The following is a 27,245-nucleotide window of genomic DNA, read 5'->3' on the forward strand; positions in this document are numbered from 1 at the left end:
CAGACACCTAAATCTGAAGCCTAACAAACCCAATGCAGAAGCCTTGGTTAGAAAGCCAGAAACCTACCACCTTCTACAAGCTGGTGACTGATGTTTAGGGGTGAGGAGGCAGCAGGGGTAGTAGATCTCAGGCCCTCAGCATCAAGGCCAGCCCCAAAGAAATCTTTCCAAGAGACCAACTGCATAGACCTTTAGGTTTCTCACACACATACCCTCCCTCCCTGCAACCACTCCAACCACCAAAGATGCTCCCACCCCTAAAGGCTAGGAGGTGTTAGGAGGTTGACCACATTCTCCTGCCCACAATGAAAGGCCTCAATGGTTACCTTTCTTAGTGGGTTTCTTGCTGTTCAGTTGTCCACTGACATCCTGTAGCCGCTTCTCTAGCTCCTTTTTCTTCTCCTGAGCTAGCTCCTCTTTCGATTTGGCTGCCTGCTTCTTCCCGCTTGTTGCTGTGGAGTGAGTAAGCAGTGAGTGAGACATTCCCTACCAAAAGCCGACATCCAAACAGATGGTCAGACAGGCCCAGTCCCACACACTAGTACAAGCACCATCGGCCTTGCTGCAGGATTAATGATCTGATACGGAGCTGGAGCAGGGAATGGCAGGATGACATGGAACCACCACTGCCACACATTTACTGAGCCCGCACCATATACCCTCATCTCTCCTCCCTTCCTGGAATCCGGAACCTGGGCAATGACCATGGGAAGAGCACAGACCCTGTGAGACATGTGCTCCCTCAGTACAGCCACAGAGACTACCGTGGTCTAGAAGAGAGTTCAGCTTTCACCCCGACCCCCATATTATCATCACCCCCAAGTCTGTTCCGGGATGATCAAGGACCAAACACGCCAGCCACATGTAGGTTGGCGTGAGCCTAGATAAGGAGGGGCCGCCCTGGGACTTCAATTCCCCCCAGCTTCTAGCTAGCACCCGCAGACCCCATACCCAGACAGTGACTGGTCCCTGTCTGTTAAAACCATCAAATCCAGCCTGCACTTTAACTAGGGTCAGGGTTCATCCTGGGGAGACTCTGTACACACCATCAGTGAAAGGAATGGGACTCTTCCTTAGAGCCAAAGCCCCAGATGGAGCCTTAGGAAGGGCTGTGAGAAGGGCCCTCCCTGGACACGAATGAATGAGCTGGGCCAAGCCCACGTCCTACTTTTTTACAACAGGCCAGTTAGGGCCCAATAAGCATCTTCCCTACCAGAGAACAGGGATGAGGATGTGGCAGCAGGCACGCACTGGACGAGCACAAATGTCCTTGGGGCCTGTGGCGGGCAGGCAGGCTTAAACAGCAAGGCAGCAGTGGGCCCAGGGCCCACTCTCAGGGGCCGCAGAGGCTATCAGCACTCTCCCAGACAACTTACACAATGGTTTCCTCTGCTTTTTCTGTAAACAAGACTTGACATATCTCTCCAGTTCCCGCAGCGTGGTTGGCTTCAGAGTCTCAAAGTCAATTTCAATCTCGTCTGGGTTCGAGTCCCGAAGCGAAGGCTCCCGAGACTGAATGATGTGTACCACACGTCCTAGCTTCTCGCCGGGCAGCCGGTTGATGTCCAGGCTGAGCTGCCGCTTTTCGTCATAGCTCATGGGCAGGCCCTCCTCCTCTTCCTCGGAGTCATAGGATGCAGATGCCTGCTTGCCGCCCTTCTTGAGCTGTCTGAGGCAGAAGACGGAGCCACGTGGCGTTGAGTCTCAGTTATCTGTCCCACCACCTAGCCCCTTTCTCCTTCACTAAAGACTGTTTGTTCTCTTCCCTAGAGGTTGCCCAAGGTTCCTCAGGAACAAGAGCTGGGCAAACTGTCTGAGGATGTCTAGTTTGCCTGCCAGAGACAGACAAGACCCTACTTCAGGGTCAGAACAGCTGCTTCCTGACCCAAGTTCAGTCAGAAACTACCTACCACCTCTCAAACCCAACAGGTCAAAACCAGATCTCCACATTCATACTATTTAAAATTTGACAAGGAAAAGAAAAAGGCAGGAACAGGGAATGATGACATGGCAGATGGAGTCCGAGTGTGACAGTTACTATACTGAGTGTGAGTGGCTGATGGAGCAGCTAAAAGGAAGAGATAGATGGTCACGTGAGAAAGTTACAAAGCTGGTAAAACACACCATGCAAACTCAACAGACCAGATGGCACTAAGTAGCCTGTCTCTGAGATGGTGGGAAAGCCAGACATGGCTGTATTATATTTTTACAAAGGCCACAGGTTTGTGAGACAACTTGATGCATGAAGTCCTATAAACCCTGGTTCAATCCCCGGTACATACAAACTGCAATGGGAGAACCCCTCTTGTAAACTCACCTCTGACCTCCACAAGGACACTGAAGTGGCTACACAGATACACACACACACACACACACACACGTCATTTTCTAACTATGTATTGAGACGAGTTCTCAATACATAGCCCTGGCAGGCCTGAAATGCACTATAGACCAGGCTGGCTTGACCTCAGAGAGCTCATATCTTGACTCCTCAGTGCTTGGATTAACAATGTGAGGCACCATGTCCAATTCTACACATAATTTTAAAGAGTTTAAAGAAGCCTGAAGAGATGGCTCAATGGCTAAGAGCTCTGTTCTTAAAGAAGACCTGGAACTCAGCACCCACACAGCAGCTTATGACTACCTGTAACTCCAGCTCCAGGGATCTGATATTCTTTGTTAGCTTCTGAGGGGAATGTATATACATGGTACCCAGTCAAACATGCAGGCAATGCATAAAATAAAAAATACTTCCTTTTAAAAAAAATTAAAAGCAGGGGGTGAAGAGATGGCCAGAGGTTAAGAGCACTGGCTGCTCTTCCAAGGGTTGAGTTTGATTCCCAGCAACCACATGGTAACTTATAACCATCTGTAATGAGATCTAGAGCCCTCTTCTGGCTTGCAGGCAAACATGTAAGCAATAATAGATAAAAATCTTTGTAAAAATTGGGGGGGGGGGCTGGAGAGATGGCTCAGTGGTTAAGAGTATTCATTGGCTGCTCTTCCAGAGGTCCCAGAGTTCTTTTCCCAGCAACCACATGGTGGCTCACAACCATCTGCAATGGGATCTGATGCCCTCTTCTGGTGTGTCTGAAGACTACAGTGTACTCATATACATTAAATAAATATTTATTTAAAAAAATTTTTTTAAAGCAGGTCAGGTATGGTGGTGCACACCTTTAATCCCCAGCACCCAGGAAGAAGAGACAGATCTCAGGGTTTAAGGCCAGCTTGGTCTACAAAGTGAGCTCCAGGACAGAGAGACCCTGTCCCAAAAATCAAAACAATAGATTAAAAGCAACAGGGAAGGCTTCCCATCAAGGACTGTTATCTGGAAGAGCCTGGATACTGACAAAGAGCCTTGGCCATATGTCAACTGCCCTTGAAGACACCTCAGTCCTAAGACAGACATATTAGTAAAACCAGGCCAGAGAGCACAGAGTGGAAGAGCCCCCAGCTAGTCAACTGCCAGGAAACAGAAAAAAAAAAAAAAAAAAAAAAAAAAAAAAGTCTTCTGAAAAACTCTCCCTAATGACTCTGGAACATTATATAGCATCATTCTGGGGAATCAGCATCACACAGATTCCAAATCCTGACAAAGACGGTATGAGAAAAATGATTTCCACATCCTTTCCAAGGGAGATAGAGAAAAGAGGCAAAGGCAGGTGGGAACAGACACCACCCTGCATGGTTCCAGGGCTGAACACACGGTTCTCCTGAACCCAGGCGCTAAAGCCTCAGCCCATTCCCAAGCAGCCCTCGAGCCGTCAGCCTCACTGCTGCCAACTCCTATGGCACCACCATCCCAAGGCAGTGTCCTTGCTTCCAGGACCACTGCCCAACAACTTACCCTCTACAATGGCCAGAATGTGACCCCTTCAGTGGTCTCTGGCTCCCTTCCTCAGAGGATGTCTTACCAAAGCAGGCATCTCTGCAGTCTACATGTATCCTCTCAGTTTCTCCCAGTAGTACCCTGCTTTTACTGCCTGTCTGCTCACCTGCTGACAGTAGTTGCTACTTCCACCCAGCTACAGCCTTCTTCTGCTTTCTTACCAGGTGAACCAGAAATTAAAGTGCCTGGCCCACAGTGAAGCCCCTTAGTCTACATCAGGCAAAGGCCCCAAACACCTAAAGCCACAGATGCCTCCTCCGATAGTGCAAATGCTTTAACATCCAGCACCCGAGGGAGCCAGACAGGTGAGACTGACCTCCTTAGCAAGCCTCACAGGCCCTTGATCACCCCGAAGCCCTACCCCAGTTTCCATGTAGCCAGGGCTCCAGGTTCAGATCTGGCAGGTGACCACCCACCTGCTGGCTGTGGTTGTGCTATTGGCCTTCTTGGTGGGAGCCTTCTTCTGCTGGGCCTGCTTGGCTGCTGGGGCTGCCTTGGCTTTCTTATCCTCCTCTGACTTGGCCTTGTGCTTCTCCTTCTCTTTGTCTTTGTCTTTCTTCTTCTTCTCCTTTTCCTTCTTCTCCTTCTTCTTCTTTGGTTTGTTCACTGGGGCCTGAGACAAGGCAGCCAGCTGTTCGTGCACGGCCTTCAGCTAGAAAAGAGCAAGCAGCTAAGCAGGTACCCTGGACAGACCGGTACCCCTGTGGCTGCCTCAATTATGTGGGATAAACCAGGGGCATCTGGGCCCCGCTCTGCCTCTGGAAGCCAGAGAGATGCAGGGAAGCACTTCCCAGCCCACTCTGCCCCTCTCTGTGACTGCTGGTGAGTCATGTCACCTTCTGAACTTGTTCTTTCCCTCACCTATGGGGGACAGGGACCCACCTCCCAGGGTGGCTGCTCATAGGCTGCTCTTGGGGGAGGTGCCACAGGAGGAACTTGGGAACAGCAGCTAATACTTTCACTGTTAATGCTTATCTTTCAGATGAGAGGACTAGTATAGGCACCTGCACAGAGGAGACATTCAACAGCTGATCCTGGAAGGCTCCGCAGCCAGTCTGCGGGATCAAAGTGAGACAATGACAGCGGCTCATCCTCCTGGGACCCGACCAGCAGCCGGCAAGACAGAGTGCTGCACTCATGCCTCGGGAAGGGGCCGCAACCCACCATGTACAGGTAAGCAGGTGGCTTGTGCAGCTCCTGGGTACCTCATGAAAAGCTACATAGCCAACAGGGGAAGGTACCATGCAGTGGGAAGGACTCATCAGCCCTAAGGCCACACACCTCATGGCCAATTCCCTGCTCCATGACCTCATCATTCCAGAATCTGACATGCAGCTCCATCTGGTAACACTCTACTCTCCTAGCCCTGCCTCCCCCTGGAGCCACCTGCTCACGCACATTACTGTCTTGGTGGCTGTGCTGACTTCACAGGGCTGGCTGCCACACCTAGGAAAATAGTTCATATAGTTGGACTGTTCCTCAGAACAGTCAGGTCACCTCCTTCTACAGCAGGAAGACTGAGGCAGAGAAAGGAATTGGAGGCACACATCTGAGCCAGGCTTGAGGGAACCCTGGAGCACCTCCACTGACTGAAGCTTCTTAAAAAAGGCATTCCCGAGGTCTGGGTATGATTCCCAGGCCTTTCTGAAGAGCCCCTCCCTCCAGGAACCCAAGAATGACTCAGGCCCACAAGTGCTTCCAGCCACCTGTGTGCTCTTGGGCGTCAGGCTCCAGCCTGAGATCCAGGAAGGTTCTGTGAGCAACCCTACCAGAGACGGCTCCACCAGCACACACAAGGTCATGGAAGGAAAAAGGGACAGCTGGCAAGGGGCCAACTCTGGCAACCTGACTTGGTGGCCCATGCCCAGTGGGAAACAGCAGAGGTGGTTATCCTCACCTGCTCCTGCAGCTCTGCCAGACGAGTGGCTCGCTCCTCCTCTGAGTCTGAGCTGCCTGAGTCTGAGGAGCTCTCCTCACTGCTACGGCTGCTCTCAGCCCCCTTGCTCACGATGGGGGCTGTGGGAGCAGGCAGAGCAGGTGCCTCTATGGGTTCATCGGGCATCTTGGCAAACCTCATCTCAAACACATCCTGGGGAAAAAGAGAGGCATCTGAACATCGGCACACCTGCAAGGTAGTACCCCTCTAGCATAAAGATGTCCCTGAGCAGCACCACACCAGACATGGCTCAGGTTCTGCAAAGGGACAAGTGCAGGTCTAGAAGGAGGGAGAGTGGCCAGCCAATCAGAATTGGCTTTTTAGGGGATGGCACAAAGCTCCCTTTGACTAAACCTGCAAGTCTTGTGCAGGAGGCAAAAACAGCCCTAGAGCCCTGGGTGCCCAGGCTCGGAGTGCCTTTCCTTCAGTCCTAAAGACCAGCAGGGAACCCAGCCACAAGGTACTTGGAACTGGCTCCTATCTCACCTGACCCCTTCCTGGGCTTTAACTGTAATGACACACCTCACACCAGAGTACCAAAATGGGCAAAGCTGCGTTTTAGCAAAACCAAACTTACAAAGTCCCTTGCAGCTGCTACAGGACCAAGCCCTTGGAAAACCTTGATGAAGAACACTTAGGCGAAAGGGATGAGGAGCCCATGTGTATGTAAATAAGAGGTGTTGCCGTTGCCTGCCCATATACTGGACCTACCCAGACACGTGTGAGCATGAGTGCACATGCACGCCTGTCAGGCCGGAGCCCAACTTCTGAAAGTGCCTACTCTGAGTGCACTTAAGAATGCTCCCAACCCTTAGTTGGGAGCTAACAAGTCAGAGTGGGTGGCTACTGGAAAATCATTACGGTGTTGGGCTCCAGCCCCCAGAGCACAATCCATAAAATTAACAGTGGTGACTACTCAACAGCACTGATAACAAAGCTCTTCTACCCTCCATGGCTGGGTGGCTAACAATCGCCTTCTGCAGGACAGCTGGGCTTTGTTTTGCTTTGTTTTTTTGAGACAGCATTCCTCTGTGTAGCCTTAACTTTCCTAGAACTCACTCCATAGACCAGGCCTTAAACTCACAGAGATTCACCTGCCTCTACTTCCGTAAAGGAGTATACCACGGCCTGGCTGACAGCCTGGCTTTTAGCAGCACGGTCAGTGCTCTTTGACATTGTATGGCAATGTCTTTTAAGTCCACAGAAAGCGAGTCCACAGAGATCAAGTAGACAGGACCTAAAGCTACCTCTGCACATTAAGAGGCCCTCCATAACTACTGTGCCCTGTTCCCCAGCAGGGCCTGTCCAGAAGCAGGGCACAGCCAGCACTGAAGAGACCTTATGCCTCACAGAGGTCCACTTTCCCCCACAGGGGCCCACTTTCAAAGGAGGTGAGAAACATTAGGAAAAACCACAAGTGGGAAAAAAGGTTTTGCCCACTAACCCTCACAACCCAAGATAGCTGTCAGGGAACTAAGAAATGTTCATAGAACATTCTGGGTCCTCAAGCTGCCAGGTGTAGTGGGACAACTATAATACCCAGGAAACTGAGATGTCTACGAATTCAAGACTAGCCCAAATTCCAGAACCAGACTCTATTTTAAAGATTTAAAAAATTTGTATTTTATGTGTGTTTTGCCTGAACACACAGAGGCCAGAAGAGTATAGGATCCCCTGGAACTGGAGTTACGGATGGTTGTGAGCCACCATGCTGGTGCTGGGAACCAAACTCAGGTCCTATGCAAGAGTAACAAGTGCTCTTAACCACTTAAGCCATCTTTCCAGCCCCTCAGACTCAGTTAAAAACCACATCAATAACATAAAAAGACATCAAACAAAAAACAAAATAAAGATGTTCAGGTGCTAAAAAACCTCATAACCTTTACCTGTCACCAAAAGGAAACTCTTGATACTTTCTCCAAACAAATAACCAATCATCAGGAACAGAGAAATCCTGGTGTTCCATGCAGCACCTGGTCCTTGGCAGTAAACTACACATATATACATGTGCATACAAGTATTCACACACTCTGGGTGAGGCCATGTGGATTGCTCACACTTGTGTACTAGGCAGACTATGCAGAACACTCTGGTCTCCCCTTAAGAAAGTTTGTGGTTTTTCTCTAACAAAGTCACTGCCATTGACTGTGAACCGATCCAACCCTGCCCTAACACCTGAGTAGAGCGGACACCCACCAGCCCCACTAGGGTACACCAACCCCCCCCCAACGGACAGGAGATGATCCTCTTTAGGACAGCTAGGCATGAGCTTCTGCAGCCACAGAGACCACTGGCTGCTTCCCACCTTCCCATCACAGTCTTACAGCTTGCAGAATCAGAGGCCAGTCTATATATGTACACTCGAACCCACTGTATGATTAACAGGATCTCACCACAACACAAGTAAAATGGGCTGTGGCAATCAGAGGCTCCTCAGAGGCCTGCCTACTGGGATTCTTTAGAGCCTTGCATCATTGCCCAGACTATATCTAAGGGCCTCAATACCCACAGCATAATGCAGCTGTTAATCACACTTACGCCCAGCCCTTGGTTACCTGGAGCTTCCTGGCCATGGCCACCACTTCATGGTCTGGAGGGTTGTACTTATAACAATTTGAGAACATTAACCGGATATCGGCAGCGAAGCCCTGTGCATCTGGGTACTCACGGCTATCCATTTTCCTCTGTAACAAGCAACAAGGTGTGAGCAGACCATGTAGGGGACAGACATAGATCCTCAGAACATCCCGTGGCAACCAAGCCAACTGCCAGTCAGAGCATCTGGCAATTAGCTTGGGGTCCTTAGAGGAGGGAGCCCTCAGTAAAGGATACAAGGTTCAACAAGAAACACCTGGGCACTGAATGGAAGAAAGATTGGGAGATAAGGCCCACATCAAACCCATCCTCATTTAGAGTTCTCAGTTCCACATGGCATGTATTGCAGAAGGTTCTGGGGTTGGAAGCTTTAGGGAAATTTCAATCCCAATCTTGGGAAGCCCACTCAGTTTACAGAAGACTCTGCTTTTCCCGGAAGGAATCCAGGAGCTGTTACAAACCTGCTTATGTCTTGGCCCAGAGGCAGCTCTGAGCTTGTGCAGGGGTAGAGAGCAGAGCAGTACAGGTCTGTGGAGCCAATGCTGACAATCACAGGGCCCACCCTGGAGCAAAGCCCCTCAAACTCCACTGAAGTCTAGCCCAAGCAGTCCCAGCAGAGACAGGCCGGGCAAGGTCACACAGGCACATAGCGCTGAGCAGAGCAGACTGGAGGGGACCAGGTTGGCATACTTTAAGCTGCTTATGAGGGTGTGGGGTTCCCCGCCTTGTACAGAGAGCAGGAAGCATCAAGTGATTTAGGAGCTAAGCTCCAACCGCAACCCCTGACTGGATATGAGTTCCTACACAGTGAAGGGATCTCAATAACAGGCTTGGCCCTTGTACCCAAAGACACTCAAGTCTCAGCAGATGGCTGGTGGGAAAAAGCCTCCTGAAACGAGTGTTTTGCCAGGACAATTCCTGGAGCTGGTATGGTATGTACCAGGATAATTTCCCCTTAAGCTGTACCGTTAAAATCTTTACTGCACTGGGTGCTAGAAAGATGGTTGAGTGCTTAAGGGTAATTGTTACTCTTCCAGAGGAGCTGGATTCAGTTCCCATCCCCCACATGGTTGCTTACTGCTAACTATAACTCCAGTTCCAGGGTATTATTCAACACCACCTCCTAACCTTGGTGGATACTAGACATGCACATGGTGCACATTCACACATGCAGACAAACACTCATATAAACAAGTATAAAACAAAAATCCTTAACATATTCAGTACTTCCTCCTTTACTGTATAGCCTTTAGTATTTCAGTCTTCAGTCTCAGACTCTTCTGCTAAATAAAGTCTTTTCACAGGCTGTGCCAGTCGGGCTCAGCCACTCAAGCATCACCTGGGAACGCACACAGCCCCTCTCCGAGCTCCAACAAAGCACATGGTGACTTCCCAGTGAACTGAATTCCTGAAGCTGCCTCATCTTGGACAGGGCGACCAATTATCCTGTCCCAGTGCAGCCAAACCACTGGAACCCCCAGCGAGTTCCAGAACTCCACACAACTGCACAGCACTGGCCAGCCAGAGTAAACCAAGGCCTCCGGCAGCTTTGGGACAATGTGGCTCCTAGGGCCCTTCTCCTCACTGCAGCCCTGCTGAACAGGCCCAGTTGCTTACTTCATTTTTTTACTCCAATGAGCACAGGCATAAACACTTTTTAGGTGGCCAGGCATACCTGTCCCTGATACTCACTACTATTTAGAACAGAAAGCTTCAATGGGAGCTTCTTCTGCTTCAAGCAGATGAGATACAACAGTGAAGCCACTGCCTTCGAAAGGCTGCCTGGATGAACAAGGAACTATCTACCTGACTCAACTAGAGAGGGGAAGTCTTGGGACTTGGCACAGAGATTCCTTCTAGGAAGAGCCAAGCCCAGCTCTGGGTCTATCATCATCTCCCAGGATCATCTTCTCACAAAAACTCAAGTCCACCTTCACAACCACCAGGCTGACTTGGCCGGACACCACGAAAACAGAACAAGACAGACTCTAGGAATCACTGGCATGGAGATGGCAGAGCTGAGCTTGTGACCTCGGTTCGTTGTCCATCTCTCTCTACATACTGCCCTCTCTCTGTCTGGGTGAGGCCAAGATCAAAGTTGGCCACCCTGCTGGCCACCAGACTCCCCATCTCTGCTGTGACACACCTACACATCAGGGGTTTGAGACAGGACCTCCTCCCTATGTAGCCCTAAATGTCCTGGAACTTGTTTTGCACACCAGGCTTAAGTCTCAAATTTATAGAGATTTACCTGCCTCTGCTTTAGCCTCCAAAGCAGATATCATTAAGAGCCCCCTTCTGGTGATACGGAACTGGGGGGTAGAAAGAACTAAAATGTTCCACCAGAATAAATGACAATGGAGGTGCAGACTGAGAGACTAACAGGTCCTGGTCCCTGTAGGCCAGGGTGTTGGGCAGGCCCAGCTCTCAATGGACAAGAGGCACCAGCAGAACAAGACTGGAAGAAGGTCACAGACTACAGCTCAGCCAAGCAGGGGTACTAGGGGCATGGAAAGCCTACTAACTTTGGCCATGGGCACCACCCTACCCTACATGCTACCCCACTTACTTTGACTGTGCTGAGGTCCATGGGGTGCTTGATGATGTCATGGTAGTCATGCAGCTCCAATGCCTCAGCGTCCACTGGCTTGTAAAAGGGCCACGCATAGGCAGCATGCTTCTTGGACAGCATCTCCCGGAGGATGCTGTCACAGTGCCGCAGGTGCTCAGACAGTTTTCCCTTTTTACCCGCGTGCTGTGGGACCTCACCATCTTCCAGGTCCTTCTTGGGAGGTTTGATGGGTCGTCCCCCGCTCTCTCTTCGGGCCACTACCTTGGCTTGTTTGGGCTCTGAAAGTGTCGGGGGAGACTCACTCCGGCTGGCAGTGATGGCAGACGTTGTAGGTGTGGTTGTGTCTGCTTTCCGCTTCACGCCCTTTTTCTGTGACAACAGAGTACCAATGAACTCCAGCAACAAGGAACTGCACACACAGGGAGACGTGTCACACAGCTGCCACACCTCTGGAGTGCAGACTGCCTGCCAGGTGCCAAGCTAGCAACCACATGCAGGGTCTTGTTTCCTTCTCAGCTGTCCCCACAGTACAGAAGACACCGAGGCTCAGAGGGGCCAGGCCCAGGGCCCAAGGTCACACAGCTGGCCATGGTGAGGCTCGGACTCTCCCTGTCAGCCCTGCGAATTCAGCCGACCAGGTGGGTGAGCGTGCCATTGACCTGAGCAGTGTGAGGTGCTACAGGGAACTCCCCCAACATCTAGGAAGCACCTCAGACTGGTGCCAGACAGGGACTCCCTGCTTTAAAGACCAAGAACAACAAAGTGCCAGACCAGACCCTGAGCAGGTGCTTCAAGGACAGACACAAATCGAGCAGAAGGAGGGGAGGCAGGAGGAGCATTCCAGGCTAGATGGGCGGGGGCAGCCTGACCAGGAGACATGAAGCAGCCACAGCAGTTAGAGGCCAAGAGACTCCAAGGGCTGTAGGCATGGACAGACTAGGACTCTATATGGAAGGCACAGGCAGTGTAGAAGGCCCAGGAGGTGTCACAGCCTTCCACAGGTGCACCTGGAGCCGGCTGCTCATAGCAGACATATAGTCTCTGCCAAGGGACCTGAGGGATAAGGGGTTTCTGCCACAGCCTGAAGAGCCCAACCAATAGGTATCACCACTGAATTAGGACCTCTCAGTTGCTAGGCCACAAACTCACAGGCCAGATGACAGCAATAGAACCTGCTGTGGGCAGCCCCCTAGTTACTTCCCCAGCCAAGCTGCCACCCTCAGGCCGACAGGGGCACAAGCTAGCCATCCGAAAACATCTGATGGACATCTACAGGATGGCAAGCACCAAGCACGAACTGCAAAGGACCTGGGATGGAAGGGCAGACTCGCTGTGGTAAACAGCCTGGCCAGGCGCCACCGGGAAGTGCAGGCAGTGAAGGCCACAGGGGGAGGGAAGGCAACGAGGTGGCATTTTACCTTGGGAGAGCCATTTAACCCCTGAGCGCCCGTTTCCTCATCTGTAAGAGGGGGGGACTACTGCCTGCCCCAGAGGGTCGCTGTGAGGATCAAATTGAAGAAGATAACACACATGAGTGCCTGTTATGGGCCCTACTCAAAGCTGGAGACTCAATAGGCCTTGCCAACCCCACACCTCACAGAAAGACCCCACTCCATCTATGCCCAAGTAGGGCCTGGCCAGAGCAGGACAGTGTCCACTGTGAAAACTTCCAGCAAACAAGGGACAGCTGTGCAGGCTCCTAAACCCAGGCTGGTGTCACTGGCCATCACTCCCCCAGAGATGACCTGACCCATCTTGCTCTATTGCCCCCACACCTTTTCCACCTTCCCCAATGGCTTATAAAGACCAGGGCTACCAGGCCAAAGAAGCTGGGGCTCAAGTCCAGCTCGGCCAGCACCAGCCATGTGACCTCCACCCCTGAGCCTCGGTCTTCATGTCTGTGCAGAAAACCTTTCCAAACAGCTGTACCTGGAAAGGCAGCAGAGCCCCCAGCTGCCCCAGAGCTGCCCCTGCTTCAGAAACTACAGGGGGCTTAGCCCCCCAAATGACTTCTTCACCAGATAGCCATGCAGGCCTAGGGGAAGCTCACCTTGACTACAGGCGGTGTGGGAGGGACCACAGGGACGATGGGTGTCGCAGGAGGAGGTGGTGCAGCGGGTGGGGGCACTGGAACTGACGTGACGTTTGCAGTGATGGTTGGTACAGGGGTGGCGGCAATAACGGGTGTCTGGGATACAGTGGGGGGTATGTTCTGGAAGGGGGTTGCTGGGGAGACCGAAGAAACAGCTGCCACTTGTTGTGTACCTTCAAGGCAAGGACAGGGAGCTCAATTCAGTAGATTCTGTATTTCCAGAAGCTTCTAAAATGATGCCACCCAGCCATAGCATTAGGACCTTTTGGGAGGGACCATGACACCCTAGCTAGAAGAGTCTTTCTGCCCATCCTTGGGGGTAGGGCTTGGCCCTGCTGCCTGGACAATGTTCAGTGAGTGAGCCAGCTCTGGGTCCACAGGTAACTTACTTACAACCCAGGACTCAGCCTTCCTCACACCTAGCCCCGTTTCAGCTACACCCTGCCCAGTCAGTCATTCTCTCTGACACATCTCTAATCAATCCCCATTCTCAGACATGGTTGGATCCCCAGATTCGCCCAGCGATCTGGATAATGATCCCCTTGGCTCTCCAACTGAGAGAGCAACTCCTCTAAGCCAGGCAGCAAGCCAAGCCAAGCCAAGCCAATGCTAAGATCAATAGAAACAGGAGTAAAATGTGGAAAGACAGACAGACAGACATGTGACAGCAGCCTCGGAAATATCCTCTCTGACACAGCTAAGACCCACTGCCTGCCAAGCTCGTCACACCTGTTCTACCTGGCAGGCAACAGACAAAACTTAAGAGGGACCAAGGGGGTCACTTATAGCCTCAGCAGGGAACACCTGTGCTCCATCCCTGCCTGCCTCCTTTTACCTGCATTCTGGGCTCCTGCAGCTGGCTTCCGGCCTTTGCCCTTTGGAGCAGGAGGCAATAGTTCAACTTCCTCCTGAGGCATCTGGGCCACTTTCTGCAGAAAGATTTTCTCTAAGGCCTGGGCCATTAGCACTATGTCATCTGTGGGCTGAAGAGAGAAAACCCAGGTCACTCGCCAGAAAAGGAGTTGTGCACTTGTAAAAAAAAAAAAAAAAAATGCTGTGAGTTATAGCTCAAGTAAATTTTGTTAAGAGACTTGTTGCGGTGGGAGGACAAGATTATTTTTCAATATGGACGACCTCAGAAGAATGCAGAGTATAAAAACAGCCCTCACCCAGGAGAGGAAAGAAGCTCCTACAGCTCAGCACTAACACCTTTTCTGTAGTCACAAAGCTAAAAGACCAAATCCCCATCCGTTCCAACACTGACCACTCTGAGAACCCCCAAGTCAGAATGCTCTGTGTGACACCTTGGATGGCTGGCCACAGGTCACAGCCTACTTGACCACCTCTACTCTTGACAGCAGGCTGGGCCCCTAGGCCCCAGGACAGCCTATGAGCTGTGTCAGTGTCCTCTGAAAGCTGTCTAGTTTCCACTGACCCCCAACAGACCATTAAAATGGCACAGGAACTCACTGACCACAAGAACGCCAGGGTTTGCCTGCTGTATTCCTGAGAACCATGGCAGAGGGCCTGGGCTCTCAGGGTACCACAGTCATGCCATGGACCTGAGCCTCAGTGCTGAGATTGCTCCCTCAAGCAGCTTTGGGGCCCATGTCTTGTGTCTCACCTTATTATAAATATAACAGTTTGTAAACATGGTGTTGAAGTCCTGCATACACTCACTGGCACTCCAATAATAATTATTTTCTAGTCTCTTCTTGATAGTCCCCATGTCCATTGGGTTTTTTATTATTTTATGATAATCCTAGGAAAGAGATGTTCAGAAGTATTACTTATATAGCCAATGTTATTCTCACACTTCCCAAGAACTGGGTCCCAGGGGCCTGAGAGCAGGTGGGCCATGTAGTCTGAGGAGATTCTTGCCACATCTGTCCCCATAGGTTTCTCCAGCTGGGGCAGAGCCTGAGCTGGTCCACATGCAGAGAGCCAGACTCCCTCTGATTCTAAACCTACAGGTGTCCAGGGACCAAGGTGTGCTCAGAAGCAAAGGTATAAAGCGCCTGTACAGGGCTTCTCATTACAACTGTTCAGGTACGTCCATCTGTATCCAGATAAATCTGAGTGGGCACTGAAGGGACCACCATCTGGAAGATACTGAACACCTGGTACTTGACTGTAAGCATGACAAGTGGACAGAGGTAGAGACCCTAGTGCCCTCTGCCCCAGGACCCAACATCCTCAAGCCCAGTGGTTCTCAATCTTCCTAACGCTATGACCCTTTATCACAGTGATTCATATTGTGGTGACCCCGAACCATAGTGTAAATATCTTGTGTTTTCTTGTGACCCCTGTGAAAGGGTCATTCACCCCCCAAAAAGGGTTCCAACCCACAGTCTGAGAACCGCTGCTCTAGTCCCTTTCTTGTACTCTTTCACCACGGAGGCCACAGGTTCTCCCCATTTCTTTTTACCAGGGGCAACCACCTTGCCTGACCGCTGGCTTCTGAGGCACCGGCAGCACCTGCTATTCCTCAGACACCACCTTTGGGCAGGATTTCCAGGCGTGGGCTAAGGGCACTCACAGGCAGGTTCAGCTTGATTGCATCCACAGGCTGGTAGAACGGCCAGGCGAACTGATGTTTCCAGAGTGTCTTCACCACTACATTCTGCATGTACTGCAGCTGGTTAGTCTTTCGGCCAGGCTTGCTGGGGTTGGAGACCTCAGGTGGGGGAGGGTTCACAGGGCCCGGGACTGCCGGGATCCCCGTGGGGGCAGCCGCTGTAGTAGTGGACATCCTCTGGCAGCTTAGTCACTTGCTGTCACAGCAGCAGCTCAAAGAGGCGCTCCTCGTGGAGGCTTGGCATCCCATTTCTGGGCCCAATCAGGCACCTGCAGAAGAAGAAAGCAGAGAAGCTATCTATCACTCCAGGAGTCTTCACCTGAGCAAAGACACAGCCTTCCCTACCACCTTGATGTGTAGCTGTGGCATTCCTCAGAGCCACCCAGTCACAGCTCTTCTACCTGGGGAAAATGCAAACATGAGTCACCAGCTCCCAGAAAAGGAGGTTGGGAGAAAACGAAGGACCTAGCTCCCCGCTGTCCTGAGTGATTCTACCAGACCCTCGACTACTTGGCTGTGGCAATGTTTTGAACAGTTCAGGCTCAGTGAACAATATGTATCCCACAGCTTAGCTGAGAGATGAGCGACAATTTAAGTTTGCAGACTTAAACCTAGCACAGAGTTGGGGCCCTGAGCGGGGCATGGCATGAGGTTCTAATGTAACCAGGAGAACCAGCTGGGGTTTGTGATGGTGACTGGCTGTGACATGCCTATCCCTTATCCAATCAGAATGGTGAAAGCGGGTGACCCCAACCCACAGTCCTCTTCTGTATGCCACCTGTGTGCTTGGTCCCTGAACATGATACATTCTGCCACTTCCCAATCCCCTATGTCAGAAATGCTGGCGACATACAGAGCTATTCTCAACAGTTCCTCAAATGCCTGAAAAGCCAGGAGCATCAGAAAGCAAGGGTAATGTACAATACAGGTAGCATGCGGGGTCTCCCTGCTCAAGCGCCCCTGCTGAGACTCATTACAGGAGGGGCACATGCAGGAACATACAACGCTACTCCGACACGCAAACCCCTTGTAGTCTGTGCGAAGTTGTAGTAACCCTGAGTAAATGTGCTGGTTTTTTTTAACAGGGTTTTATTTATTTATTTATTATATACAAGTACACCGTACATGCAGGAACATACAACGCTACTCCGACACGCAAACCCCTTGTAGTCTGTGTGAAGTTGTAGTAACCCTGAGTAAATGTGCTGTTTTTTTAACAGGGTTTTATTTTTTTATTATATACAAGTACACCGTAGATGTTGTCAGACACACCAGAAGAGGGCATCAGATCTCATTACAGATGGTTGTGAGCCACCATGTGGTTGCTGGGACTTGAACTCGAGACCTCTGGAAGAGCAGCCAGTGCTCTTAGCCGCTGAGCCACCTCTCCAGCCCATAGCAAAGCCTTCTGATCCACGCGTGCAGAAAACCGCCCCCTCCCAAGATACTTAAGTCACTCTCTTGCAGCAACTAAACCTGTCTCCTTGACCCAGCTGTATACCATAAACCATGCCTCCTCCATGCAATAATAACCCCACCTGCCTCTTCAACTGTATACAACTAACATGCTGACTTTCCAGGATGCTACAGCTTCTCTCTCAAAGAGACTAGCCCACCTGACTTCCGGCTATTTTTCTGTTCCTGCCTGTCCTTTCTTCACTCCTTTGATGCCCTCAATCAGACCTGTCCCTAGGACAGTTGCAAGGGCTTACTTAGCAGCTATCTCCCAAGGAGGAAGCTGGGCAGTACTATATGTGCACCATGGAGCAACTTCCGCTGGTAAAGGCCTAGCACAGGCTCCGCACTGATGTGGGGCTTTGCATCTGTGAACCTGGCGTCTTCCAGACTGTCCTATGTGCTTCTGCTCATCACACTGCATCCAGTCAAGGGCACACTCAAAGGCGAGATGTCCAGTCAGCACTTGAGGGACCCTTAATGTCTCACCACAAAGACTGTAAATGCTGCAATCTGAAGTTCTTTTGGAGAAGGCTGCTTGCTAAACATTTGGTGTCATCTCCTTTCAGCAGGTTCCACTCCCTCTACCACAAGCTCAGGGTACAGCAGACATGTGTCTACAGCCAAGCCACTCTTAGCATCTGGGCTAGCAGCAGTGTCTGCACTGAGGCTCTCCAAGTATCCTGGGCACCCACAGTATGCCACTTCACAAGCCCTAGCATCTCCACAGCTGGCACACACAGCCAGAGGGGGCAAGCAGCCCCTACAACCTGTGCCAACAGCCTTGAAGCTGTGTCCTACCTCCCCTGTAGACTGAAGGCTACCAAGGAATAAGCCTAGGCTGTCTACCCCATCAGGAGGTCAGTTTCTCCCTCTCTACACTTCTCACTGGGATCATCAGACAGTCTTGCCCTGTTAAAATACTGGATCAAGCCACTTGTAAGTTCCAAACCCTCCTAATTCTACACTAGCCAGCAGAGCCTGAGGTGACAGGGCCCTGGAATGTGTAGCTGCTGTAGCCCCATAAACAGCAGGTTGCAGGGTCGATGCTGTAACTCATCCTTGCTCCCTGAAAGCTTCATGTGTCCTTTATCTCCCATTGGGCTGTGAGCCTGAAGTTAAGTACTCAGGGCTCAGGCAGCACAAACTGGCCATAACCAGTGTAGGAAGCTGATGCTCTCATACAGTGTATGAGATTCCTAGGAACAAAGGCTGGTCCTGCTACTGTATGGGTCTGGGGATCTGGGACATGACACTGAATCTGACCTGGATAACGATGACACTATCTGAGAAAGTCAGATGGTCTGTCCTTTCCTTACCCAGGTCCTGGAACCCACCTCCTGAAAATGCCCTAACGCCTGGGATGGAGACAAGCAGGGTGACAGCAGAGTGCAGGTTAGGGAAGGTGGAAGAGCCCAGCTGCCTAGTTCCCAGCACCACCAGAGACAGGGGCTGAGAGGTAGGATCCCAACCACTGAGCACCTAAGCTCCCTAGCATACCACCATCCCAAGGGACTAAGTTATATGTCCACATACTCCCCTTCAAAGCACATTTAGTCTGGCACAGCTAGGCAGCAGGGACCACTGTATTCCTGGCCTGTCCTTCCCCCATCAATGCCTAGCAATTCTCAACCAACCAGACAGCAGTGCTGAGTGAACCAGACACCAGAACCTGAGAAGAAAGGAGAGTCATACACTTCCTTGAAAGCCATCTCCCATGGGAGAAGCAGCTTGCTTGCTTGAACTCTCTCCCTCCCCTCCTGCTCATACCTCTCCCCCTCTCTCTGTATGTTTTTTCACATGGCTTCTCTGTGTAGCCCTGGCTGTCCTAGAACTAGCTCTGTAAGCCATGCTGGCCTCAAACTCAGAGATATCCCTGGCCTCTACCTATCAAATGCTGGGATTAAAGGTGTGGGTAAGGCCACCACCCAGCAGAGAAGCAGCCTTTTAACCCATGGTGGGTCCAGGCTGCTTATCAGGGTGAAGGCTTGGGAAACAACCGAGACTTCCAGAAAATACAGGAGAGACAGACCATCAGGGCCTGCTGCAGGCACAGAAATACACCGGAGCACTCAAATATGTACACTCCCATCAATACAAGGAGGAGAAGATGCAGTGGAACCCTAAAAGCCCAGTCTCTAAGGCAGGAAGGGAGGGGAGTCATGGCAACCAGAAATGCCAGAAGGCAGCATGTCTGGGGCCTTCTATCTCACTGATGGGCATAACTCTGCAACGCTCACAATCTTTTAGGTCAGAGGCATCCCTCCCTTTCTTTTTGGTTCTGATTCAAAGAGTCTCTACAGCTCAGGCTGGCTGATCCTATGACCTACCTCTAGTTGGGTCACATGTCTTGACTGCCAAACCAATGGACATAGCACTCTATAGAGACGAGAGTCCCTCCTATGCAGATCACTAGCCCCAGGCCCAAGGGAACATTCTGATCCAACATCACCATCTGTGGTTGGGGAATGTCAAATGGCCAAGAGCCTGCTGCTAAAAAGCTTTTGAATAAGGACAGTAATCTTGCAGGAAGAAGGTTGTGGTACCCAGGGCTGATGTCTTTACAGAACCCTGGATCTTAACAGGCTTGAGTTAAGGTGTGTCACTCAGGACTGAAGCCCATAGGACTGAGCATGTGTCTTGGAAGTGTCTACTGCAAACCCTCACTGGAGAGGCACGTGCTCCTTATCTTTTAGGGGGCTTGCACTGCACATTCCATGAATGAACGTGTTTGGAGCCTGATGGCACAATGGGAGAAGCAGAAGACAAGTGGAGGTCTGGACAAATCAACTTCCTCAACCTACAAATCTGTATAGATGCAGTCTCCTCTTTCCCCACCAGCAACAGTGAGACCTGAGGACCATATTCTTCCAAAAACTGAGGCAGGAACCAATGGCCTCAGGTAGGCTAACTAAGATTGGAGCTAAAGAAGGGGACCAAAGAGACTTCATGGCTTCACACATTTCTAGCCTATAAAATCTCCCAAGCCCCACCAACCTCCAGTGTTCCAGGCTGCTCTGTGGTTGAAGTGTAGATAAATGGTCCTACACATCTGGTGCCCATGGGTCTGGAAACCAACCTTCTAGATGCCAGTCCAAAGAGGTGCACGCATAGGATGGCAGAGCCTCACAGTAAAGGAGCTAGCCAGTGGGACATGCCATTGATCACCCAGCCCCACTGACAGCTCTTGATTGCAGCAACCCCCAGGGGCCACCCTCCTGTCTGTTGCTGACCTGACAAAGCCAGAACACAGAAGCTGCAAGCCCTCTAAGGACTGGCCTTCAGAAGCTACAGAGTGTCACTCGTACTCATAGCAACTGCTTCAGCCAGGCATGGTAGAAATGGAGCTTGTATCTCACGGGTAAAACAAGCAAGGGTTTGGCCCTCACGGAGGTCCACTTCCCCAGGCCTGCCACTCAACAGTCTGACTTCTCTACAGAGCCCTGGAATCCCCTCACTTGAGCCTTCAGGAACTGCACAAGACTCCCACCATGGGCAAGACCTCAGACAAGTGTGTGTGAAAGTCCATCTGAGGAGGTATTAGCCTCAAGAGGATGTGAAACCACCCAGTGTGAAAGCTCAGACAAACCACAGAGGCCCACAAGCACCAGAGGAAACCTGGAACAAATCTCTATTGAGATTCCGGAGAAGCACCCGAATACTGCTGGCGGCCACCCAGAGAGCCGTGGGGCCAACTTGTACCCCACACCGATGACAGCCTTCTCGACACACCAAGGAAAGGCAAGAACGGCCTGTAAAGTCCCAATACCCCATTCACTCTCCCTACAAACCCATTTAGGACAGGGGACAGAAGGGGAAGGCCTTAATCCGGTAGATTTCCCAGCCTCACTGCATGGCTTCAGGCAGGCCACCTTCCCCTCCCCAGGCCTTAGGAATGAAAGCAGAAATCCAGCCCTCAAGTCCAAAGGACAACTCAGCAAAGGTGAGAGGCCAAGGCTCTCTGGACAGACATGAAGTGGGTAGGAGGGACCTGCACTTTTATCACCATGGAAAACACCAACTAAGATCAATGAAACTTCAGAGCCTTCTCTTGTCAACCTACAAGCTGTGGGGCTTAGGTCCCCACTCTCCTCATGCCAAGCAAGCACTACTAGACAGAAGGGACATGCAGGCTAGTACCTACAGCAATCCAGCCTTCAAGCTTGGCAAAGTTCAGCTCCACAGCTCCTCACTCAAGCACACAGTACCTTTCCCTATGCTAGCCCTGGGTCAGCCACTAGACAGTTGCCAGACTTTGGAAGCATATCTAGCCTGAGAAGCTTTTTTTGGGACCCAGGGAAGAAGCCTCTACTCTGAGCTTCAAGACAAGCTGTGAAGCCTATCATCTCCCATGGAAGGGAAGGCTGTCCTGGCCATGTGTGGGAGTCAGGAAGGAGCAGGGCCAGTCCAGCTCCCAGAGACTCCAGAGGCCTAAATTATGAAGAGTCAGTGGCCATGGTCAGAAACTTCCAGCTAGGGACATCTGAGATCTGCGAAGAGTGACCGCAGGGCATGTTGAGGGAGGAGAACACAGATAATGGAGGGGTTGAGGTGGCTGTCTGGGTCGTCAGAATAAAAAGAAAGCAATGCAGGTTATGCCCACATCTCAATAGGGGACTCAAAAGTGTAGGGCCTTAGTGGGCCACATACTGCTCCACCAGCCTCACGATGCCTAAAAGAAGCTTCCTCACTCAAGAAACAGAGGCAGGAGGATCTCTGTGAGTTTGAGGCCAGCCTGGACTACAGACATAGCAAGTTCCAGAACAGCTAGGGCTCTGCATAGTTAGTCTCCTACCCACAAAGAGGCTGGTTCTTTTCTCTCTTTTTTGTGATAAGAGCTCACATCGACATACATAAACCATAAACTCACCATATCCCCATGTCTCCTCATTCCCCTGGAGTCACCCTAGCTCTCTGGAGGACCTCCTTACAATGGCTTTCTGAGTCCCTGGGACGCTACTAGTCCAAGTTTAGCCCCAGGTCCTTGCTGCTAGTCTAGATACATTGGTGGGCATCCCATGAGCTCCACCTCTAAGGTAGGCAAGGAGCTAGTCAGATGTGGACAACAGGCAGGAGCCAGAGTCTGGCTCCAACAGAGCCATCTACCTACATTCACCACTGTCCCCACAGAACTCACAATGCTGCAGGCCGCTCACTGCCTTCACACCAGCTGGGTGCCCTGGGAAGGGCCACACTAGCGTTGGCCCTCCAAGCCTGGGAAAACAGATCTGTTAGGGCAGGGCCAGATTCTGTGACAGACAGAGCCAACTGTTCATTGCTGTGAGGCCTGGAGAAGAACATGACTTGGGGCCGCAAAACAGACAGGGCCCTATATGGGGTCTCCCTGTCCACTGGGGGGGAATGAGTGGCACTGCCTGTCCTTCTGTCCTTCACTGCTATGGAGCCCTAGCCAGCACCCCAAGCTCACCCTGGCCATAGCACACCTGCTTCTAACAGCTGCCTGGCCCTGTCTGGCAGGAGACCCAGCTCTGATAGAACTCGCCCCACCCTAGGAAGGGTCAACTCTGTTGAACCCATGGCTGTCCTATGGAAAGGCACACAAGGCTCAGTGACTGCAGCTGTCAGAAGTCACCACACCTGACTTCCAACTGTTGCCATGGCCCCAGGCTCTTAGGCCTCGGTGCCTCAAACCCCAGCAGTCCAGCCAAGGAAACTAAGCTTCTCTTCATCTGGAGACTGTGGCCTCCAGAATGACCTCTGAAGCACAGCATAACCACCCTACACTTTTCTAAGGACATTTAACCTGCGGAGAGAAGGTGGGTCATGCACCTTGTATTTACAACGAGTCCCAGTACCTTTGCAGGGAGCCCCCCTCAAGTGGCCCAACAGGCACTAAAGGCTCTGGAGCCTGATACTACATTGAACAGCAGAACACTGTGCAGAACAAAGCTGGGCAGCAGGCCCACCCAACACCTGGATATTGGGTCACCAAAGAAACACTCTCCTATTGGGTTGCATGACAAGAGCCCAACTCAAGGCCTGATTTACAGGGATGGGTCAACTACAGTCCCCAAGGGCTGCCACCTTGTCTTTTTTACCTCCTCTCTGAACACACCCCAGTGCAAGGTCAGGAGCCAGGATAGGAGGGTCAATGCAACTACTCACATCCCTGCAGCCCAACTACCACCTCTTCCAGTCCACCGCCACCCAGCAGGGGCCAGTTAGCCACGGGTAAGAGAAGGCCACCACCTCAATCAGCCCTTACTCCAACCTGGAGGCCCTGAGGAACCCATTCCATTAGACCACATGGGAAGGAAGGCTGGGAAATGTGGTAGCCTGGAAACCACAAGGACAAGAAACACAGGATCAGGTGGTCAGGGGGCCAGGAACCCAGGGGTACCACCCTACCCTGTCCTCAGACCACTACAGACAGGCTCTACGCCTATCAAAACCAGACTGGGGCAGAGCTAAGAATACTGAGCACCACAAGGGCACCTGCTTCCTGAGTCCAGTGTTCTGCATCTACCCTGGCTCCAGTAACCTGGGTCAGTTCTCCAGAGCGCTGTTTAGTGGGTAGCCAGGGCCTGAGTAGTAGCCAACATTACCCTTGGTCTATCAGGCCACACTGCCCAGGAGAGGACATTACCTGTGGAGCTCAGTCAACTCAGCTTCTTTCTGCATACCAGAGACTTAGGAAAGCCTGATGGCAGTAACTACTGCCAACTGCACCCAAGCAGATTATCACAGGTGGAATTACACAAGCGGAACTCACAATACTCACAAGAAGCCGCTGCTGTCCCACACCTAAGACCTGTGGTTTAATGCCTGTGACCCAATTGTTCCCTCCACCTGACTCCAGATCCCACCAGGATCCTCCTCTATAGGTCACACAGTATCTGGGTATGACTTCTGGAAATGCCCAGACATGGGTCAGGAAGCCCAACTTCCCATACAACTGGAAGATGACCAGGGACCCCCCCCCCCAACATCCCTGCATCCATGTGACACTTCTGAGCAGCTAGAAGCCCCTCCTCCTCCAGTTCTCAACATCTTGTCAGGATCTGATAGCCTCTGTGGGGGGTCTGGGCCTGATGCAGGAGGGGCTTCCCCAAAGTATCTCCAATAGTACTGAACTGACAGAACCAAAGCCCACGCCAGACACACAACATGGATGCAGATCTACCTCAACCAAAAGGCCTACAAAGTGACTACCAACTTGTGAGCACTCACAACCAGACACTTTCCCCTGCAAAAGAACCCACCAACACTAAGATAGCAGGGTGTCCCACAGAGCAGAAGTGACCACAAATAAACCCAATAAGCAGAGAGGGCACCACATGTCAAAATTACTGCAGACAGCAGCCCCAGGTGCAGGGGATGGCTTTGTGAGGCACCCATAAGCTGCAAGGCTGTCCTGCAGGAAGCAGTACTGCTTTAACTTCAGAGACCTTCTGAAGCATAAAGCGCTCCACCGGATCCTGTTCCCCCATAGTTCCCTGTGGCCCTTCCTTTTGAGATCACATCTGGGTACTCCCCCACTTATTTGAACAGTGGGGTAGCATGGTTCCACTCGTGGCCTTGGGCCACTCTTCCCCTGGAAAGGCTCTGCCACAGTAAACCAGGAAGTGGACAAGGTAACCCTGAGCCCCTGGAGGCACAGCTCCAGGCTTACAGCAGCCAGGGTGAAAGCAAGCCCAGCAGTGCCTTCCCTTTCAGCACTCCCCCATTTTCACCTTCCCAGGGTCTGAGGAGGAAGGGCACCTTTACAAGCCCCATCCACCCCTTATTCAAAGCTCATTTCCAAAACAGGATACTTCACTGTGGAAAGAAAGCAGTTACTCTTTGTGAAAACAAACCTGGCACCTCCTGAAAGTAAAATAAATATCTAGGTAGAGAAATGAATGAAGCGGCACACCCCCTGCTCATCCACCCTGCAAAAGCTTTTCAATGCCTCTCTCCTGGATTCCCCAGAGGTAGGCCTAGGACATCTGGACAATCCAGGACTCCACAGATTCCTGCTGCCTTGCTCAAGCAGTGGGTCCAGAGTTTATAAGCAAGGTCAGGAAGAAATTATCCCCACATCCCGAACTGTCACGCTTGCCCGAACTGTCACGCTTGCCCCTCACCTCGCCTGATCTACAGCCAACCTTCGAACATCAAGGCCTCAGACAGAACAAACAGCAAACAGGCCTTTATTTGCGAATGAGAGGCCACACTCAGGGCCACCCAAAAAGGTCACTGGGGCTTGGGGCTTGATCCTTGAAGGAGTCTTTTCTTTCCTGGACCCTGAAAAGCTGGTGAGAAACTCATATGAAGCAGCACAGCAGATATCTCAGCTCTCTTCGGGGACACCCCCGCCCCCCTCCCCCGCCAGCCCATAATGCTCGCCACTAAGAAAAGTGTTCAAAACAAGGGGGTCTGGGGATATAGGAGCTAAGCCATTACAACTCCTTCACTCATTTTTCGTCTTGCACCCAGCCCCATGTTAGTCACTGAAGACACACCAATCACCTCAGAGAAACAAACTTCTACAGTTAAGAAGTTTAAGGTACAGAGGGAAACACCAGCTGTGCACTATTTCAGGCAAAGAGCTCTCGATCAAAACTGTAAAGGGCAGAGCCTTAGGATTGAGCCCTAAAGCATGAACTCACAAAAGGTATGGCCCCACCCGGCTCCCAATAAGCCCCCTTCCTGCTCCGTACCCCCCAAGGCAAGAAGGCTGTTTATGGCTTCCTTGTCGGCCCTGCCCCCGTCGCAGCAACTGGTGGAGAGAACTTCCCCAAGCCGCCAGAATTTTTCACCGGGAATCCTTACATACGAGAGGCTTTGGGGTGCGCATTCCTCACCCAACTAGCTTGCGTGTTATACACGAAGAAAAAGATATGCACCCCACCCCTCCCACCTCAATCCGACTCGACCTCGCCCGGATTAAGTACTCGTTCAGGCTGATTTCAAAATGCGAACTGGGTTTCCTCCTGGCCTGGCTGCAATAATCCAGTAACTCGCGAGCGCGCAAAGTAGTCTCCTGGGCCATAACTCTGCAAAGGCAGCCGCCGCCCCCCAAGCCACGCCGCCGCTGCCCCATTTGCAAGGCTCCTGCAGTGTGCAGGCCCAGCCTGGCCTGCCCCGAGACGATCCGCCCTACTGGGCGCCCGCAAAGTGGCGCCGGAGCAACCCAGGGCAAACCGCGCACACCTTCCCGCGCCGCGCGTCCTCCGGGCAGTCCCCTTCGGAAGATGGCGGGCAGAGGAAAAGGGGAAAGGAAAAAAAAAAAATCCCTTCCGTGAGGGAGGGCTGGCGCGGAGAGCGCGGGCCGTGCCAAATCCAGGCTGGGCGCTCCGACCAAGGCGACGCCTCCCAGTCCGGCCCGAGGCGACCGGCAAGCCGCGGGCGCAGAGCGCAAGGCGGAGGACAGCGGAGCCCGCGCAGTCTCCGCGACCCCGGGCAGGCGGCCACTGCGCTTTGTTGCATCGCGGCGGCGCACAAAGGCGGCGGCCCGGGGCTCCAGGCTTCGAGACGCGCGGGAGGCCTGCACCATGCGCTCCGGACTGCGTTCTCTCAGCCCGGCCCGCCGCCGCCGCCGCCGTCCCGAGTGTACAAGGAAGCAAGAAAAAGGCGTACTTGGCCTAGGCGGCTCCAGCGCCGTCTCCTCCCGGCCCGCGCGGCCGGCTCCTCTTTGGCTCGCCGGCCCCGGCAGCATAATAGACGCGCCGGAGCTGTACAGGGCTCATGCGCTACGCCGCGGCGCCTGGCGGGAGTCGTAGTCCGCGCCCGGGCTCGCGCCAGGGCCGCCCAGGGGAGGCCGAGGCGCACGGACTACATGTCCCGGCCCCGCCGGCGCCACGCCATGCCCCGCCCCGCGCGCCCCCGGCCGCCCGCCCCGCCGACCTGGCCGCCAGCGGGCTCGGCCTAGGGGCGCGTGGGGGCGGGGCTGGAAGGTTGCCCGCCAGGACCCAAGGCGATGCTTGAACCCTGGCCCGCCCGCGCGCCTTCACTCTTCCTTTCTCAGCCACACGCAGGGAGTAAGAACTGGTGGGTGGATTTCCAGAAGCCCAGGAAAGCGTGGGAAAGGCGGGAACGCAGATAACAACCTGGGGTTACTACCCGTGTACCCCGAGGCCTCCCTGAAACCCCAAACACACACACAAGCAGGGCGGCGCGCAC

The 27,245-nt window shown here is 52.4% G+C and overlaps 1 protein-coding gene across 2 annotated transcripts in view; it reads right to left on the reverse strand.

Annotated features, from left to right (window-relative positions):
* The window catches only part of BRD3 (bromodomain containing 3), a 29,878-nt gene extending 3,111 nt beyond the window's left edge, over positions 1–26,767 (reverse strand). The window contains exons 1-12 of one of the 2 annotated variants that reach the window (XM_080927507.1): positions 26,703–26,767; positions 15,627–15,934; positions 14,712–14,849; positions 13,923–14,070; positions 13,046–13,260; positions 10,993–11,364; positions 8,384–8,512; positions 5,790–5,981; positions 4,897–4,947; positions 4,309–4,544; positions 1,377–1,669; positions 327–452 (exon numbers count right to left, since the gene is read on the reverse strand). In XM_080927507.1, coding sequence (XP_080783633.1) covers positions 327–452; positions 1,377–1,669; positions 4,309–4,544; positions 4,897–4,947; positions 5,790–5,981; positions 8,384–8,512; positions 10,993–11,364; positions 13,046–13,260; positions 13,923–14,070; positions 14,712–14,849; positions 15,627–15,839 — 2,113 coding nt within the window. In that variant the 5' untranslated portion in view covers positions 15,840–15,934; positions 26,703–26,767. The remainder of the gene's footprint in view (positions 1–326; positions 453–1,376; positions 1,670–4,308; positions 4,545–4,896; positions 4,948–5,789; positions 5,982–8,383; positions 8,513–10,992; positions 11,365–13,045; positions 13,261–13,922; positions 14,071–14,711; positions 14,850–15,626; positions 15,935–26,702) is intronic. The other variant, XM_080927508.1, reaches the window with a different exon arrangement.
* Positions 26,768–27,245: the final 478 nt, after the last annotated feature.

Source organism: Micromys minutus, assembly GCF_963924665.1.
Source record: "Micromys minutus genome assembly, chromosome: 13".
NCBI classification, from domain to species: domain Eukaryota; kingdom Metazoa; phylum Chordata; class Mammalia; order Rodentia; family Muridae; genus Micromys; species Micromys minutus.